Raw genomic sequence first — 18,855 nt, 5'->3', positions numbered from 1 at the left:
CCTAATATGATGTCAGGAAACATTTTGAACATGAAATAAAATGGAAATGAACTGTGGAATCTAAAAAAAGAGAGTTTGATTTATTTGTGTGTGTGTGTCTGTGTGTATTCTAGAAGTTATGGCCACCTCAAACCACTCCCAGTATTTCGTAGACAGTGACTTTGAACTATTAGGACCTGAGGGTTTTTTTTTTTTTTAAATCACTATTTCTCCTCAAGTATGCATCTAGTTGAAATTGTAGATCAGTAGAATAGAGCTGCCAAATGGCCGTTTAAAAGCTCAACAGGAATAGTGATGAATAAAAAACAGCAGAAAGCAAATTTAGACACGTTAATGCCAAGGAAAAAGTGACATCATCTGTAATGTAATTGAATTGAATATTTTCCTTAGTTAAGTGTGGATTCTATTTGCAGATGTAGAACAGATCATAATTTGGGGTGCGTGTGTGTGCTTGTCATTATGTGTGGGGAAGTACTTTATTATTACTGTCAGTTTTACTCATGTTTGAATAATTTTCATTAATTTTTATGCATGTTCTAATAAGCTAAGCATGGAACAGAGTGTAAATGCAGAACGCCACGTGTCTGTGAGACTAACCTTGAAAAAGTGGATTTTGGGTTTCATGGCCATATAACCTAAACTGAGTTCAAGGACAGTAACAGACAGCTTAGCATACCACCATCTCATGCAGGCCGTATCTTTGCCAAAGTTTCTGAGTTGCATAGGTGAACTTTATAAAATTACAAGTAACTACAGTGTTACAGATTTGTACATTTCTGTTTCTGAATTATTTTTGTTTTTTGTTTTGTTTTGTTTTGTTTGTTTTGTTTTTTTTGTTTTTGTTTTTGTTTTTGTTTTTTTTTCTGAGACAGGGTTTCTATTGTAGTCTTGGCTGTCCTGGACTTGCTTTGTAGACCAGGCTGGTCTCGAATTCACAGAGATCCACCTGCCTCAGCCTCCTGAGTGCTGGAATTAAAGGGGTGTGCCACCATGCCTGGCTCCATTTCTGAATTCTTAAATTTCCAAAAATCACGTGGGATAGCACACACCTTTGGTGTTTGAGAAAGGCCAATTGGAAAAAGATGGGGGCTTAGTTTTCAGACTGTGGCCCAGGGGCGAAGCAGCAGCTCTCTGCATTCCTGTCTGTACCAGACGCCTTCTACCCTGCAAACATGGATTGGATTGTATGTGCGATGGCAGTGTCACTGCCTCTCATTATCCACACCCACTTTAGGCAGATCTGTCACCTGCTGCTCATTGGTTCTCAGCATTTAAATTAAAATATATTTAGCGACCATGTTAACAACAATCCAGAACGTTGGGTCTGGGAGGTAAAGAAGAAATAGAGGTCAGAGAAGATGTATGTATGTATGATCTCTGGACAATTTTAAATAAGACACGCTGCCGGTTAGAACACTGATGTGCTTCTTAAGGGATTTTGGTCCACGTTGATCAATGGACACGCGACCCTTTCAAAGCCAAGGGCGCTCACTGTTTCCCTCGTGCCTGGCTTGTGTTTGTCAGGTAGGTGTTCAGTGTTACTGTTCCACAACAGTTGGAGCAATGGCAGTGCCAAGTGCGCTGCTCCTTTCCACACCACGGCTACAACACTTCCTCCTGGAAGTTCATATCACCCCTGGGAGAGCACTCAGAAGGGTTTAACAGTGAGTGGACAGGATGTTTATGTGTGCAGATCTGGCATAGAGCCATGGACAAAGTACAACTGTGAAGAGAAGCTGGCCGAATGATCCATAGCCACTTCAGAAATGGCCAAAAAAAAAAGTAACCACCAGGGACGTTTTTCTTTGTAATTTTAGAAGCAACTGTACATTTGTCGGATAGCTTCGTTTCTAAGTACACATTAGAACGGGAATACACAAGGGATAGGAAGTGGTGGATTAAATACAGCCTGACTCTACCATCCCATTGATAAATGTTTTTAAGATGCTAATTAATGTGCTTTTGTAGGAGTGAATGGGCTAAAAAAAAAAAAAGTTGACTCTTTTCTCTGCTGTTATTCCTATTGTATATGCTAAAATAAAAGCAGTCTCACAATGGCTGACGTGCATAACTGCTGTTTGGATCCTGCAGTGAGAAACTCTAAAGAGGTATTGATAGATGTGTCACTTCCGCAGAGCTCACTCCAAAAACGCTCTCTAGGGATGTGCCCCTACAATCCATACAGCTGTAGAGGAGAGCCCGGTCTTCCACACCTGTGAATCAGCTGAATATATTGACTGTTTCAGAACACCATGATGGCAACTACCTGCCGCACGTGGTCCCATGCATGCCATGATATGGGCTGCTGCAGCAGCATATGTATCACATCAAAGCGGTGAGCTTCATATCTAGGTCACTTGCTTAAGCGGGAGTCACCAGCTTTGATCGTATTTTCAGGAGGACAGGTTACTGGGTAGCACTGGGGTCTCGCTTGTGACGTTAGTATATTCATCAAGGGTGCTGGCAGATCCCTTACTTGATTCTTTTCAAGTATGAAAGCAAGACCCCGCATTGAGGTGTAGCTTAAGGAGAGCATTGCTTCCGTGATGCGACATGCCCAGGAGGGCAAGATGTAATGAAGATGTGGATTTCTCATTTCCTTCTAAGTTCAGAATACTGAGGGAAGAGTGAGACTTCCATGATGAGCAAAACCATAGGAATATAGTTGAGGAGAGCACATGCGGGGCTGCTGAGGTGATTCTGTGGTGGGCAGTTGTCTAACATTGTAACGCCCTGGTTTTGATACGAAGCAATAAAAAAAAGAGGCAGAGATTTGTGTCAGAGGCTGAAGAAAAGAGAAGGGGAGAGAAAGAGAGAGAGAGAGGGAGGGAGGGAGAGAGGGAGGGAGAGAGAGAGAGGGAGGGAGGGAGAGAGAGAGAGAGAAGAAGAAGGAGGAGGAGGAGAGCATGAGGAGGAGGAGGAGAATAGGAGGATATGACTGTAACAAAGATGGGCATAGGAGAGATTTAAAAGTCTCCCCTAATGTAGTATTCCCCTCCACATCTTCCAGGGTCTCACCATTGGCTAGCTCTTCAACTCTGTTCTCTCTTTCTCTCCATCTTCTTCTCTCTCAGCTCTCCTCCTCATGTCCAACCCTCCCGACCCCGTTTTCTGTTATCTCCCTCTCTCTCTCCCCTCCCCTTTTCATAAGTGTTTTCTACTCTGCTACACCCCCAGCCCCAGGTTCTCCCTTTTACCTGTCATTTCTACACAGGCTATAAATACACCCCAGCATCTTTCAGTCGGGGAAACCTTTCCCTTCATCTATACAGGCGTTTGCAGCTCCTACTGTCGCTGCCATCCATGCCCACCTAAGCAATTGACGGGACAGTCAACATCTCCTACCTCTGCTCTCACACTGTGCATTTCTTCTTAATACTTTATTTTTATTTTTAAGACATAGTTATTAATCATGTGCATGTGCGTGGGTAAGTGCACTTGAGTGCAGGTGCCCTTCATAGGCCAGGGGTGTTGGATCTCTCCCAGATGAAGTTGACAGCCGTTGGGAGCTTCCAGCTTGTATGCTGTGTACTGACCTCCAAGTGCTCTGCAAGCGCAGTGCATGCTCTTAACTGCTAAGCCATCCCTCCAGCCTCAGCATTTTCTTTTTTAAAAAAATAATTCAAGCATATTGTGATTGTTGTTAAAATATCGGTCCATGGTAGAAAGTAATAAAAATAGTCATTCTTTACTTCTTTCCCCTGACCCAAGGTTTTTTTGTGGGGACACCCTTTCCAGCTCATACCTGTTTCTTCAAGCATTTGTCTCCATACAATGTCCTTGTACTTGAGCCTCTTATCTCTAGATTTCAGATATATTATGTCTTCCTTCTATTATGTTTAGGCTCCTAACTTTTCCCTTGTAGCCATCCTCTCAACATGAGCACATCACATTTTTTTTAAATATAGCAGTTATATGTATAAGTGTTTATAATATGTGTACATATTTGAATATGGTTTCCTGATGAACCAAATTGTACCCTAGGAGTGTCTTCTCTTCCTCTCGGTGTTTCTTCCAAGGAATAATTGCTTTAATCTTTCATCTGCTTGGGTTTCTATGTATCTATTTTAGTTTCCTCAATTACTCATTTGATCTGCCAAACACCGATCAGTAATATTTCCGACACTTAAACACAGCAGTTTTCTATTTCCTCCCCGAGGCTTTCCTAGTGCAGCCCTCTGCTCCCCTCAAGCTGGACTGGTTGTCCTCCAAGACTGCTGCCCAGCTGTTGTCCTTTTGCCTGAACTGAATTCAGCCTTGCCTTTCTTCCCTTTTCCTCCCTTCCCCTCCCCTTCTCACCCTTCCCCTCCCCTCTTCCCCCACCCGAAGATGTCAGCATACAACTTTCAGGAGTTGGTTCTCTCTTTCTACCGTGGTTCCAGGGGGCTAACTCTGGTCATCAGGCTGTGCTTCAAGTGTTTTTACTTGCTCTTATTGCCCAGTCCCTGGACCCCATTTTTCTTTATTTTGTATCTTTCATGACTGTGTATCAATAAACCCATGCTCTGTGTTTCAAAAATGCACTTTCCCAGAGTTTCTATAGAAAGAACACCTGTCCTGACCTCTCTGAACCCTGTTTCATGCTTCTAGATCTTAATCAGGGAGACAGCTTTGCACCTCACTGTTCCCATGTGCGAACTTTCCATGACCTCATTCACACTGTGCTGTCCATCGTTGTACCTCCGACCAGGAAGTCTTACATCACCGTTTACCCCCTGAAGATAAACTCTTGGCTTTTGATGATAATAGTTTTAGACTATATTGTTCTTCCCCCATCATCAAAATATCAGACTGCCTTGCTCCCTATTTTAGACACATGCTTGTTAACATTGACATTTGTCACACTCATCCATTCAGAGCTCCTGTGCCATCCCCCAGGCTTGCTCTGGCTGCCTTAGACACTTTCTTGGCTTCAGTTGCCACCCACAAGTTGATGACTCCCAAACCTCTATTCCAACAGTGTATCCAGCTTTATACTGTTTCTCTACAAAGTCTACTTGTCTCAAACCCATTCTCCTCATCTCTCCGACTTTCTTCCAAGACTTTTCCATTATTTTCTAGCTCAGCAGTGTTTAAATGAGCCTTCCAGTCACCAGAGCCAGGAACTTGGTCACCTGTGTAGTGAGGGTATGTAGTGAGGGTAACGTCCTCACTTCTGTAGCATCCTATTCCCCCATTTCCATTTTCATCATCAATGCCTAAACTGAGACTTTGGTTACTTCTCATTAGCATTGCTCTCAAGCTCATCACCTCTCATACTCCTATTCATTTATGCTGTGCCTTGGGATGTGTATGCTCATAACCTTCCTCTAATTATACCTCCTAAAGCTTTTTCTCAGCACCAACGGGATACCGTGGCATTTCTGCGGCCGGACTCTGGAGATGTCTGACCTGAGCGCCTTTCCCTTATTTGGAGCCATGTTACGATCTGGGCTCATGGAATTGCCCAACTTGCTTCTCCTTCCTGTATTGCCCTCGCCTCTACTTTTTTTTGGCAGTCGTGTCCTTCCATGTTCTAAGTTTCTTACACAAACATGGTCTCTAGGAAGATGAGGTATAATCTTAGGGTCTAGCTAAGGCTTTGAAAGGCTTGCCCATCACTGTAAAAGCTTGGCACTGTGGGTAAAGAAGTGAACTGAGGCCCTGAACTGACAGGAAGTGGGCCTAATAAGGTATTCACCATTCTTTCCTTGGTTCATGTTGCAAACCCATGAGAACATTTCTGGAGAAGTTAACAAGTCACAAGTGAGAACATGGGGTGGAGTTGGTGGACTTGGAGGAAATGCAGGTGCCTGTATGGGAAGCAAAAGGATATTTTCAGGATTTACAAATGCCTTTTCCTTTTCCTCTCCCCCAGGGGAAGCTTCAGAGGGTAGGCATGCTCTTCAGACTCATGAAGGACACTCCTTAGTTTATAAACCAAAACCAGGGTTCAGATTTAGGATAGATATTAATGAAACTCTGTGGAAAGGGAAGGCTGAGGAACAGTGGACAGGACGCCGAGGAGGCTGCAAAGGCTGTGTGTCCTTTGGCAACTCACCTTAGCACAGCTTGCAGTTTAGTGGCTAGCTACATGATTCTGGAACCCTTGTGTAGCAGCAGTAATATGACCTACTTCATTGTACGTAACAAGCTGCTTACAGGGACCCGCTCTACCCCCTGAAAATGAGTGACTATTTACTTACTTGGACTCTGTTTACTTTGTTGCATTCTGAATATATGAAGGGCAGAGCTGCAGAGTCACAGCAGTAGTAAGGGCAGAGTCAGATAAAGATGACAATTGTCTCTAAAATAATTTTGACATGTATTTTTGTGTGTGTGTGTGTGTATGAGTGTTTTGTCTGCATGTGTGGCTGTGCGCCCTAATACCTAGAGCCCACGGAGGCCAAAGAGGGCATCGGATTCCCATGGAACTGAAGTTACCTGTGATTAAGAGCCACCATGTGGTTGCTAGGAAATGAACTCAGGCCCTCTGGAAGAGCAGCCAGTGCTACAGAACCATAGCCAGGCCTGCACATTGTTTTTTTTTTTGAGACAGGTTAGCTCAGTGGAACCTGGTGCTCCCTGATGAGGCTAGAATGGCTAGCCACTGAACATCTAAGATCAAGCTACCCATCTCTACCTCTCTAGTGCTGGCACTCCAAGCATATCATCGCACCTGACATTGGCACGGACAAACTCAGGTCCTCAGGCTTGTCTAGCAAGCACTTCATGGACTGAGCTGTCTCCCCAGCCCCAAGTCCTAACTTTATTTTGGGATTGTATTGATGTGTACTGTGTGCATGGAGGCACCTGCAGAGGTCAGAAGAAGTGGTTCCCTAGAACCACAGATTCCCTAGAAGTGGTTCTCAGCCTCTCTAATGCTGTGACCCCTTAATACAGCTCCTAATGTTGTGGTGATCCCCAAACACAACATAATTTTTGCTGCTACTTCATAACCATAATTTTGCTACTGTTATTAGTTGTAATATAAATATCTGATGTGCAGGATATCTGATAGCCAACTCCTGTGACAGGGTCATTCAATGCCCCAAGGGGTCTTATCTCACAGGTTGAGAACCACTACCCTAGAACAAGAGTAACAACAGGTGGTTAAGAGCCACTGTGTGGGTGCTGGGAATTAAACTCAAGTCTTCTATAAGAGCAGAAAGTACCCTTAACAGCTGAGCCATCTCTCCAGCACCCCTAACCCCAACAGCTCTAAATTTAAAGATTGGTTTAAACATTTAGCCTATGGGTCTAAAAGACTAGAACCTGGGCATCATGAGCTCAAAATTTACATACTTTCCCATCATTTAGATTATATTATAGATAATGTTATATTTGAGAGAAGTAGCTCAAATTTGCTTACTCTTGGGTTGGTTTGTCTGAAGAGTAAGTTATTAATATTAATTATTGGTGACTCCTATAACCTGGAGAGATGATGGGCTGATTTGGGCTGATAGTGGAGGAAGAACTGTTTTGGAAGGAAATAAAGGGTTCGGTGGTTATGAAATCCCAAGAGAGATTATATCATCTGGTTCAAAAGTTTTCTGGAACAAATGACAAAACTGATTATCGGAAGTATTTTTAATTAGCTGAGCTGAGTCCAAAAAGAGTACAAGTCCAAGCCAACAGAGGAAGTTTATTGAACTTCCTATTTAAAACAGATGTTCTATCAGGATTTCTGAATGTGATAATAGGATTGTGTGCCCGAGTAGTTTATGGAACTTGGAAATACCAAAACAAAACCAACAAACTATAGCTAGGCATTCTCCCTTCTAAAGGGCATCAGTATTTGTAGGGCATTTCTGCACGTGCAGCAAACTCAAAACCGAGGTCTGGATGCTTCTGAAGGGGAGGAGCTAAGCTAGTGTGGGTCCCTCACAAGGTCCCCAGAGGGGAGGAGGACATGAAAGGGGTGGGGGGAGGAGCAGGCTGGAGGGCAGCAAGGTGGGGCAATGGCCACAAAGAAATGGTCTCTTTAAGTTGAGGTAAAATTTGTATGAGCAAAGCCATCCTCCTGACTAGATGCAAAACACTACTGCGGGTGAGGTGCCACCCGTGCTTGGTCTTCACTGTGTGAACGTAGTGGTTAGCTATCGAATGGCTTTGGAGGGATTAGCTAGAGTGGACTTTTAAAATCCTAGCACTTGGGAGGCAGAGGCAGATGGATCTCTGTGATGTTGACACCAACCTGGTTTACAAAGCAAGTCTAGGACAGTCATGGCTAAAACAGAGAACTCCTGTCTTGAGAAAAAATAATGATAATAAAATTTAAGAGAAGAAGAAGAAGAAGAAGAAGAAGAAGAAGAAGAAGAAGAAGAAGAAGAAGAAGAAGAAGAGTTCCTTGCAGATAGTTTGGCAGAGTAAATTTCCGCACATTGCATGGGAAGGAGCTAATGCCTTTTGCGGGAGAACATTGTTCCCACTTTGTAGCCAAAGTACTCTCTGGGGAGGGAGCAGACTTCCAATATGCTGTTAGGTTGTTCCGCTCCAGCACTGAAGAGGGTGCTCCCCTTAATTTCTTCCCAAATTCTATGCCATTCACATGGCTTTGAACCCACGTCACATGGTTATCAAGAATTTTTGTGACGCCATTCACAAGGGGATGGGTGTCTAGTTAGGTCAGAAATCAAGTGTAATTACAAACTGATAGGTTTCATTTCCTTTGCATGGAACTTACCCAACTGCTAGTGTAAAAAAGAATGAATTAGTGCCTTCTTAGAACAATGTCAGAATAGCAAATAATGTGTTTACTATGTTGCCCAAAATTTCTTAAGAAGGAAACAGAGCCTGGTCCAGTGGCCCATGCCTGTATTCCCAGTGCTCTGGGAGGCAGGCAGATCACTGTGAATTCGAGGCCAGCCTGGTCTACAAAGTGAGTCCAGGACAGCCAACGCTACACAGGGAAACCCTGTCTCAAACAACCCCAGCCCCCCAGAAGTGTTTTAGGGCTGGAGAGATGGCTCAGAAGTTAAGAGTACTGTCTATTCTTGCAAAGGTCCTGAGTTCAATTCCCAGCAACCACATGGTGTCTCACAACCATATATAATGAGATTTGGTGCCATCTTCTGGAATAGTACACACATGTTGACAGAATACTGTATAAATAATAAATCTTTTTTTTTATTTTATTTTTATTTTTTTTTTTTTTTTTTTTTTTTTGGTTTTTCACGACAGGGTTTCTCTGTGTAGCCTTGGCCATCCTGGACTCACTTTGTAGACCAGGCTGGCCTCGAACTCACAGCGATCTGCCTGCCTCTGCCTTCCGAGTGCTGGGATTAAAGGCATGCGCCACCACGCCCGGCTTAAATCTTTTTTTTTTTAAAGAAAGAAAACAGAAAGATAACAAATCAGAGAAAAAGAAAATATTTATATTTTGGTAAACTGTTATTAAAAGTATAGAAAAGTCCAGTGTCTTCCATATGTATATGATATTCAAATTTTAAAGAATTTTTTTCTTTCAATTAGAAAAAACAGAAAATTATGTTGATAGAGCCTGGGTATCAGAAGGTCCCAATTTTAAGTGTTTTTGCTATTTTGAGTTTGCTGATAGGTGGGAATTAACCATGATTATTGGTGTTTATTGTCTATTAAATACTTGACAAATTACAAATGACACAAAGATGTATTTATAGAAAGAGAAATGTGTTACAGAACTGTACCTGGTTCTAATATCTTCTCCTTAGCGACTCCAAGTGACCAATATTTGGGTCCTTTTCTGGGACAAAAGGAAAGTCAAGTGAGAGAGGGGAAATATTTGCTAAGTTTGTTACCATCGACAACAACAAAATTTAAACAAGTTTTTAAAATTACATTATTTCTGTATTTATTTCTCTCCCACCTCTGTGTGTGCATGTGTGTACGCAAGGCTGTGCACATGTGTATATGTCCGTGTGCCTTAGAACACATAAGCTGGTCAGAGGACAACTTATAAGAGTCCACTCTCTCTCTCCCATGTGCATCTTGGGGATGAAACTCAAGCCAATAAGCTCAATTCATCTCACTGAGCAATATTTCTGTCCTCTCAATATTTCTTTTAAACTAATGAACAATTTCAAAACCTTATGCTGGACAGTATTTATTTCTCACAATTTCTGGTAAGCAATGAGTGAATCATACCTGAGTTCATTTGAGATTTGGGGAAAACATCATAAGCAGTTACAGATATTAGCCATCTTTTATTATGAAGGTAAAATTTATATACAGCAACCCGATGTTTGGAAGTACCAAGTATTTCTGACAGCCTGTTATAGATATGCATATTTATACATCGGTTGCCACTTTGTTGATTTAAATATACTAATGAAGCCAGATAGCAAGACCATGATATTGTTTCTTCTGTGAAAACACTCTGCCCACACTTCACCAAATATGAGTTCTAATGTGATTACTGCTGTGTGGGTTGTACACTAGAATTAAAAGAAAGTGACTCCAGGAATGACGAGGGTTGCACACTCAGGAAAGGTGTTGTAAAAGCCAAAAATTTTAGCCCTGTCGGGGATCTTAGAGCAACTTCTGCTACCTTTACTGTTTACCCAGGATAAGAACAAGCATTACGAGTTATGGCACGCTAAGAATGACTCTGCATTCCTCTCTAACATTTGTTCCTATGATTCCTTAATGGAGGATACGGGGGATGCTTGTTCTTTAAGGAGGATTTGCTATGTAGGTCATTTGAAGATTCCTTGGTATATACTGTTAATTAAAAAAAAAAAATAGGTGAGTAGGAAATACCAGTTTTATCTTAGATGATGACTTTTACATAATAACCTAGTAAGCACTTTTACTTTTCTTGCTTGAAAATGAATCCATTTTGAGATTTTGAAAGAAGTGTTTCCGGTCTACAGAAAATTGTGTGTGTGTGTGTGTGTGTGTGTGTGTGTGTGTGTGTGTGTGTGTGTGTAATATGTATAATATTTAAGCTCCACAATGCCTTCATTGTTAAAGTCTTAAGCATAGGATATTTTTGTTGATCTGAAGTTTATTTTGTTTAAAGCCATACTCAAGTCAAAAAGCTGGGAAAGGGTATGAAAATATCTCCACCTAGTGGTTTCCAGGAGGTGAAACCAAAACTCAGCATTTTCTGTAGAGCTTCAACCACCGTGCAGTTAGCGCAAACCTAGAGGCCTGTGGTGTGAGGAGATTTAGTTAATGTTTGCTTAAATAGTAACTACCCAGGTAAAACAAAGTTAAGGTAGTATGCATTTGTAATTAAAGTGAAAATATGTAGAAATGCTACACCTTATCTTTTTGGTGGTGGTGGGGGTGTTGAGGAAGGAGCTCAGAGCCTTTCACGTGCTATGCAAGCGTGTTGCGACCGAGCTACCCCACAGCTGCTCTTTGCGTTTTTGCAAATCCTTACAAATCCTGACATGTTTCCTTCTGCTGCTTTGCATCTTCTCAGTGACTACAGAACTGTGTCTTCTCACCAAGCTAGCTCCATGCCCACTACAGTGTACCACCTCAGTACGTAGCTTCTAAATGACTGGGTGGAAAATGTGAAGATGATACAAGTTTATGAGGGCCTAAAGACTAACATAAAAGGAAACCCAATCAAACAATATACTGCTAAATATTTGTACTGTGGCTGGACTGCTTTAACTACCGAGTCAGCTTTGAAATTTATTAAAGAGTGAATTAGGGGCAGGTGGGATGGCAGAGTGGGGAAGAGTGTGTGTTGCCAAGCCTGAGTCCCATCCCTGGGACTCACATAGTGTAAGGAGGGAACCAGTGCCACAAGTTGTCCTCTGACCGCCACATGTATGCCCACTTACAAATATGAAATAAATGAATGTACAAAAGAATGTTTTGTTTTTGTTTTTGTTTTTTTTAACCACAGCTGGGCATGGTGGTGCATGCCTTAATCACAGAACTTGGGAGGCAGAGGTAGGCGGATTGATGTGAGTTCAAGGCCACCCTGGTCTACAAAGCAAGTCCAGGACAGCCAGAGCTGTTTCACCGAGAAACCCTGTCTCGAAAAAAAACCAAACAACAACAACAACCAGCCAAACAAACAAACAAAAAAACCCATGAATGAATTTATGGGCGCAGCGAGGTGGCTCAGCGAGGAGGGCGGTCTGCTGCCAGGCCTGACATCATGGATTTAGTTCCCAGGACTTACATGGTGAAGGGAGGTGGCCAAGCCCACAGGTGTGCCGCAGTGCATGCACGCACACCCAATAAACACCCATTCAAGTAGATACATGTAATTAACCAAAAAGAATAAACATAAAACTATGAACTAGTTATGCAAGAAGCAAATTCTTTCTTGACTTCTTTGGAACAAAAAGAGACTATGTCCTTATTAACAGTCCAATCTACGTGCGCCAAAGTTAAAACAGTTCAAGTGTGTGGACAATGCTCAGAACAGAGGGCGTGTGCAAGGAAGTATTTTCTCGTTATACGACTTACGTGTAGTAATTGCTGTATTTGTGTTCAGTTCTTTCATTGAGTAAGATCAACCTAATATTAATCAAAATATTGGCCATAGTTTCTAAAGGGCTTTAATTATTTTGGAAATAAAACACACGTGCAAATAAAAAGAAGTCACCCCAAACAGCGAAGTGTGCCGAGCTGTCGTTACTGGCCTTGCGTACCTGCTTTTGTTTTGTTTTTAACACTTACGGTGTTTGATTGAAATGGTGTGGTGCTGATTTTCACATAAACTGCTGACTTGAGTTTAATTGAAAATGCGTTTCTTTCTTCTCTTTATAGAAAGCATCATTATTCACCAGTTGCGAATGAGCTCCAGATGAGATCCCCAAGCGCAGCCCTCAGTCGTCACTAAGGCCCACCATGCTACTGATGTTGACTGCAAACGCCCTAGGACTTGCATTAACTTTTTTTTTTTTTTTTTTTGGAGGATACAACTTAACAGCTAAAAAACCATATTGTGGATGATATGAACATATGTGGCAAAAAGCAACTGAATCCTTGTGCCCAAAGAAAGTTTTCTTCTCTTTGCAAAGCTTTCAGGTCTGTGGCACATGCTGTATAATTTATTTTTATAATACATTTTGTAATGTGATTTTTTTTTCCCCCTAGGGTGTTTCTTTTCTCATAGTCTGTAGACTGCACTGTCAGGTCTTCAAAGTATTGATATTGTGTGTTCAAAAAGCTTAACCTATCATTTTCCTTTTATTAATTTGTTATTTTTAAGGAAACGATAGCGTAGTGCTCTATCTCCCTGGACAACTTTAGGAGGTAAAGCCTAGAAACAGTGGATTCCAGGAGCTTTATTGCTCATGCGATGCTCTGGTTCTGCCTGTGGGTCAGTACTAAAAACTGTGTTCTGACTTAGGAGTTTAAGTACTTAACACAGTTTGTAAGTGTCTCTGTCTGGTGTTCTATATGGGAAACAAACAGCTTCGGCTGGCTGTTCAATTTTATCTGTATCTACATTATTTAATTCTCTGCACAAAACATAATGGGGACTATGATGCCAAGTTATCTCCTACATAGTACCCCCTGTCCCAGGAAAGCTTGTAGAGAAAAACTGACCTAGATAACGTCAACTTTTTTTTCTTTTTTTTCAAAAAATAAGGAGACCCAAAGGTAGATAGTCATTTCCCTCTGACTTTATAGACTTTCAGAACTATTTGTAGGTAGGAAAACAACTCCTCCTAGTACTCTTCTTTGCACAGGTTCTTCCTATGTATCATGAGCTGGCCTAAAACTGGCTGTGTAGACTAGGCTGGCCTTGAACTCACAGACCTTGAACTGCCTGTCTGTGCCTCTCACCAGTGCTGGGACCATAGGCATCACACCCAGCTAGGAATATATTTTTAAAAGAATTAAAAGCCTACCATTTATTACTCAAGTCTCACTGTCAGAGGTGCTGTTGCATTTAGGTTTGTGTGAAAATGTGAGGTATGCTTGAAACTCTAGTAAAATTCAAAAAAATCCTGCTGGTGGGGGTATATTTCTAATAAGATCATTAACATAACTTTGAAGAGTTCACACTTCAGTTTCTAAATACAGAGTTTTTTTTTTTTTTTTTTAATCATGTACGCCAGTGTGATTAAAGAGCCAATGCACCTTCTGAGTGTCATGAGGTAAGTAAAATCAGCCAAGTAATGTACTGTAGGCTCACCTCTGTAGTCCCCAAGCTGTACCCACACCAGCCACAGAGGGAAGTGTCTCTGGATAGGAAACACAATGCTAAATTTTCTCCCTCATGTAACCTAGAAGGTTTTAAAGTATTCTGTGCAACTGACAAATTATATTCAGTATATACTATAAATTAAATAACTACATTTTCTAAAAAATATTATTGCAGTTTTAAAAAGTAAAATATTATGTTAGGCTTGCCCAAATTTGAATGATTGTGGCTTTGACTACTGTGGTTTCTACTACTGACACAGAAGCCTAGACTGTGTGTGTGTGTGTGTGTGTGTGTGTGTGTGTGTGTGTGTGTGTGTGAAAATGTTTAAAGTGTGGTTAAGCTTTGTTTTTTAAAAAATGTTAAAATGTAATGGCATTGTCAGTCACAATTTTTGTTTTATTTAGTATTTTTATATTGACAGTGAAGTAAAATTTTGAGGCGGAACAGTTACTGAAGCTTAATTTGCTCTAAATTAAGTCATCTGGGTATATGCTGAGATTTTCTTGCCTACCTCACCACGGATTTGCTTCAACATGAGTGACAGATAAGTAAAATGCACACGCTAAATTTGAATCAAGAGAAGAGAATATTAACAAAACAACAATCACATTTTAGCAACGTTGTCTAATTGTAAAAGTTGCCTTCACAAGCAATTCTGGCACCAGCCTGGATTACATCACAAAACTTCAATTACTTTTACTGTAAATCCGTCTCCATCAATATGAATGAGGCTAACTTTTGGATGGAATGATTTACATGTTTTCTGAAGTGTAACCAGTATTTCTAGTTCAAGGCACGATTGAATTAACCCATTGTTCTGTGCTTGATTTGTTGTTGTTTTGTTTTGAAGACAGGGTCTCTTTCTATAGCCTTGGAACTCACGGAGATCCTGTGCTGGAAATAAAGGTGTGCAATGAAATTCTCCAGCCCTTCACTTGCTTTCTGAGACAGGGTGTCATTATTTGGCCCAGGCTGTTCTCAGACACACTCTAAGGATAGGTTTGAACTCACGATCTTCCTGCCTCAGCCACCTGAGTGTTAGGACTGTAAGCATGAGTCACAATGCTGACTAAACCTTTATAACTGTCTTGGCTTATTTGATTTTGGTTTTCATGATATCTTCTGTATTTCTTCAAGTGTTCATAAAGTACTGAGATTGGTGAAAATAGTGGCTAGTGTACAGGATGCTAGTGCCCAGAATGTACATAAAATATGAATTCATTGAGTCTTAAGACAACTGCTAAGAGGCCTTGCTGTGGAATTTCTGGTTCAAGCACTAACAGCAATACAGACACTACAGTGCAGCTTGAAAAAGTCTGAGGCAAAGTGGGAATAAGTGGTTTATTAGGCATGTGATGTTTTTATCCAATGCCACAACTCAACTTTTCTGGAAATTCAGAAAAAGCATGGCAGAAGTTGAGTGTGTTAGTGTATGTTTGAGCAACACATCTAAGAGTAGCAGAAATGCAAAATGAAACCTAAAACTCATCGTTGGTACCTGAGGCCCATGCCCTCTTACCTCCACTACTAAGCCAAACCTAAAAAGACCAATTAGAAGGCAAAGAGGAAAAGAATTTTAAAAGCTGACAGAGGCTTATAAAAATTAGAAGTTTTATGGCCATTAGTATTTGTTCCTTAAATTTTCAGTATTTGTTATAACTACATAACTATAACTGTGTTCTTTATGGAAAGTTCAATAATTTCACAAATTTTGAACAGGTATGTTTATGGATACCATGGTGTAATGAGGCATTTCTGCCTTTTTATTTTTTTCCTGTGGCTCACGTTATTTGGGGGTATTTCACTTCGTCGTTCAACAGATTTTGTTACTTATCAGTACAAATTTGAATTTTTAATCTATTTTTTTAAACAAAAGAAAATAAGGTATTCATTTATCCAATATAGTAAATATATAATGTGATCAGTCAATCTTAGAATTCAAGATTTAACAAGTTTTAACAGTTTTCAAAAGCAAGAGTCTATTTTTAAAAACTTTTAGAAATACATTCTATTTCCTATCATTCTTAATTTGTCTCCAGAAGCTATATTAAGTACATAAATTTTACACTGAAGAAGTGACGGGATTTTATGAACTTGTAATTTTATGAATGTAATACCCTGTTTTCAGCTCTTCGTAGGTGACTGAAATTACAACTCAAACATTTATGTGTTACTTTTAAAATCAAAAAAGTTTATGGAAATCTCACCGGAGTATGAAAAAATGACAATGAAATATAAAAGCATCGTTTAATCTTCTTTTTAGATCAGAACACATATTCATAAAATTAAAACAATTTAAAATAAATTTACAACTTTTCTTTTTTTTAAAACAATTTATTATTTTATATGTGAATGTATATGTGCCTGTGATTGTGTGTGTGTGTGTGTGTGTGTGTGTGTTTGCATGTGTGTGTGAATGAGTGTGTGTGTGAGTGTATGTGTGCGCGCAGGTGCAGGTACTCCAGGAGGCCATGGAGGGCATTGGGTCCCCTGGAATTGAAGTTACAGGTAGTTTTAAACCACCTGACATGGATGCTAGGCAGCAAACCTGGATCCTCTGCAAGAGCAGCAAGTACACTTTTTAACCACTGAGCTGTTACTCCATCTCCACAGCTTCCCTTTATTCAAAGTTATATCCTTAAAAGAGTTGTTTAGCTGTACGTTTCATACTTTCTTCGTGTCTTTCTTATGGCTGTGTAGATGTGGCAGAGTAGGACTGTCAAAATTAAGGCTGTTCTTCTCAGTTACACTGTAGCTTGATTTTTTAGTAAAATTAAAAACTGTAAGCTTTCTAAGAGCTAACTGGCTAGGAAGGCCCTCTTGCCCCTTCCCCACCGCAAGCAGTATCAGTATTCACGTTCTATCCTACTGCTGTCTATTGCTAATCATAGGCAGATCTTCAGTAGAACAGACATACCCAAGGCTCTGCCCGCAGGCACGCTGGGGTGATGGCAATTTGGAAATGGTTTCTGTAAAGAGAGATGGAGGTGAAGTGAATTATGCTTAACCTCTTATTTTTATCAGCTCTGTCCCAGAAATGGTGCCTCGTCCTAACTTACCTTTGCTTTACTTGGAATAAGGAGTAAGCTTTTCTTGTTTATTAGTTAGAGATGTACCTATCAAAAAAGCAAAGGGCCAGAAAGTTCGAAAAGGCTATTGCTACCAAGACTGACAGCCTGAGTTCAGTCCCCGAAGCCCACAAATTTGAATTTGTTCACTGATCTCCAAATACACACACACACACACACACACACACACACACACACACACACACAGACTAAATAAATGTACAAAGAACCTTCGAAAAAAGCAGTCAGGAAGGGTATTTTAAGCCAAAATACTTCCTGTAGACAAGTTGCAGGTGCTAGTGTGTCTGCACTAGCAGGGGCGAACTTTGGCAACCAAACGAATAAAAGAGAGAAAGGCTGGATGTGCCATGGTTTAAGAACACTGGCTGATAAATTCATTATTAATTTGAATTTTACAAGAGAAAATGTGTCAGGGCCTAAACTACATTGAAATGAATTTGTTAACCTTGGAGTTCTGGACTAGTGACCTTGGGGAGGGAACCAGAACAATCTCTCCATCCCAGGCTGCTTGGCAACAAAGTGCATTGTCTACTTCTGAGTTGAAAACTTAGTCAAGGTACCTATGAAAGATGACAAATTCTGAGTCATCCTCCCTAAGCAGACTACTCAGGGCAACTTCTAGGTTCCAGGTACAGTAACCTGATGCACAGGGAAAGTACTAGAATCTAAAATGGAATCTCACGGACCTCCCTTCCCCTCGCCCTCCCCCCCTTCCCCCTTTCTTTTTAAAGACAATCAGGTATTCCTTGGTTTCCTGGGATAGTTGCAGCATTTCTTTCAGAGAGAATCATAGTCTCTAAGGAGAATAAAACCCTTTTTTCCTTCTCCTCAGGGCCCAATTTTTAAAAATCTCCCTTATGTTCGTGGGTGTACCAGTTCCTTGCTTCAGTAATAACATGCCCAAGAAATCAAGTTTATACTGGCTCACAGTTTTGGAAGTCAGTTCCTGGTGCTTGGCTCTGTTGCACACAGCATGTCATGTCATGGTGGGAGTCTGTGGCACAGGAGGCTTCTTCACTTCAAGGTAACCAGGAAGCAGAAAGAAAGACTGGAAGGAAACAGAGTCTCAGTAACCCCTTCAAGCACATGCCCCCCTGACATAGTTGGAGTAAGAATGGCCCCATAGGCTCAAATATTTGAATGCTTGGTTTCCAGTTGGTGGACTATTAGGAAAGATTAAGAGGCGTGGCCTTCCTGGAGGAGGTGTGTCACTGGTGCTGGGCTTTGAGGTCACCAAAGACTATGCCAGGCCCAGTCTCTTGCTCTACTTGCAACTTGCAGGTCGGGTCTAAGCTCTCAGCTATAGCTCCAGAGCCATGGCCCTGCCTATCTGATGATCATGGAGTTACCCTCTGAAAATGTAAGCAACCCCCCAACTAAATTCTTCCATTTGTATGCAACCTTGGCCATGGTGTTTTATCACAGCATTAGAACTACGAAGATACCCCCATTGCTGTAACTTGCTCTTTAGACTCCATCTTTTATGGTTTTACTATCCCCATCCCACTAACGCCATGCAGTGGGGTCTAGCCTTCATTACGCTGGGCTTTGGGGGACGTTACTGATTGAAGTGATAGCAACTGGTAATTGCGGTACAAATCTGTGTCCAGTTTATACACTTCGTAAAAAGCTTGCATACTTCCCACAGTTAATTCAAGAAGCTCGCACAGAGCTCCA

The 18,855-nt window shown here is 41.1% G+C and overlaps 1 protein-coding gene across 2 annotated transcripts in view; it reads left to right on the top strand.

Moving 5' to 3' along the window:
• Filip1 (filamin A interacting protein 1) overlaps window positions 1-12,838 on the top strand; it is a 155,809-nt gene extending 142,971 nt beyond the window's left edge. For both annotated transcript variants that reach the window (XM_051140684.1, XM_051140687.1), the window contains exon 7: window positions 12,700-12,838. Coding sequence is in view for 1 of the 2 variants with exons in the window: in XM_051140687.1 (XP_050996644.1) it covers window positions 12,700-12,740 (41 nt within the window). In the remaining variant the exon portion in view is untranslated. The remainder of the gene's footprint in view (window positions 1-12,699) is intronic.
• Window positions 12,839-18,855: the final 6,017 nt, after the last annotated feature.

Source organism: Acomys russatus, chromosome 32 (assembly GCF_903995435.1).
Source record: "Acomys russatus chromosome 32, mAcoRus1.1, whole genome shotgun sequence".
In the NCBI taxonomy this organism is placed as follows: domain Eukaryota; kingdom Metazoa; phylum Chordata; class Mammalia; order Rodentia; family Muridae; genus Acomys; species Acomys russatus.
The sequence above is the reverse complement of the archived record's forward strand: the minus strand, read 5'-3'. Positions and strand labels throughout refer to the sequence as shown.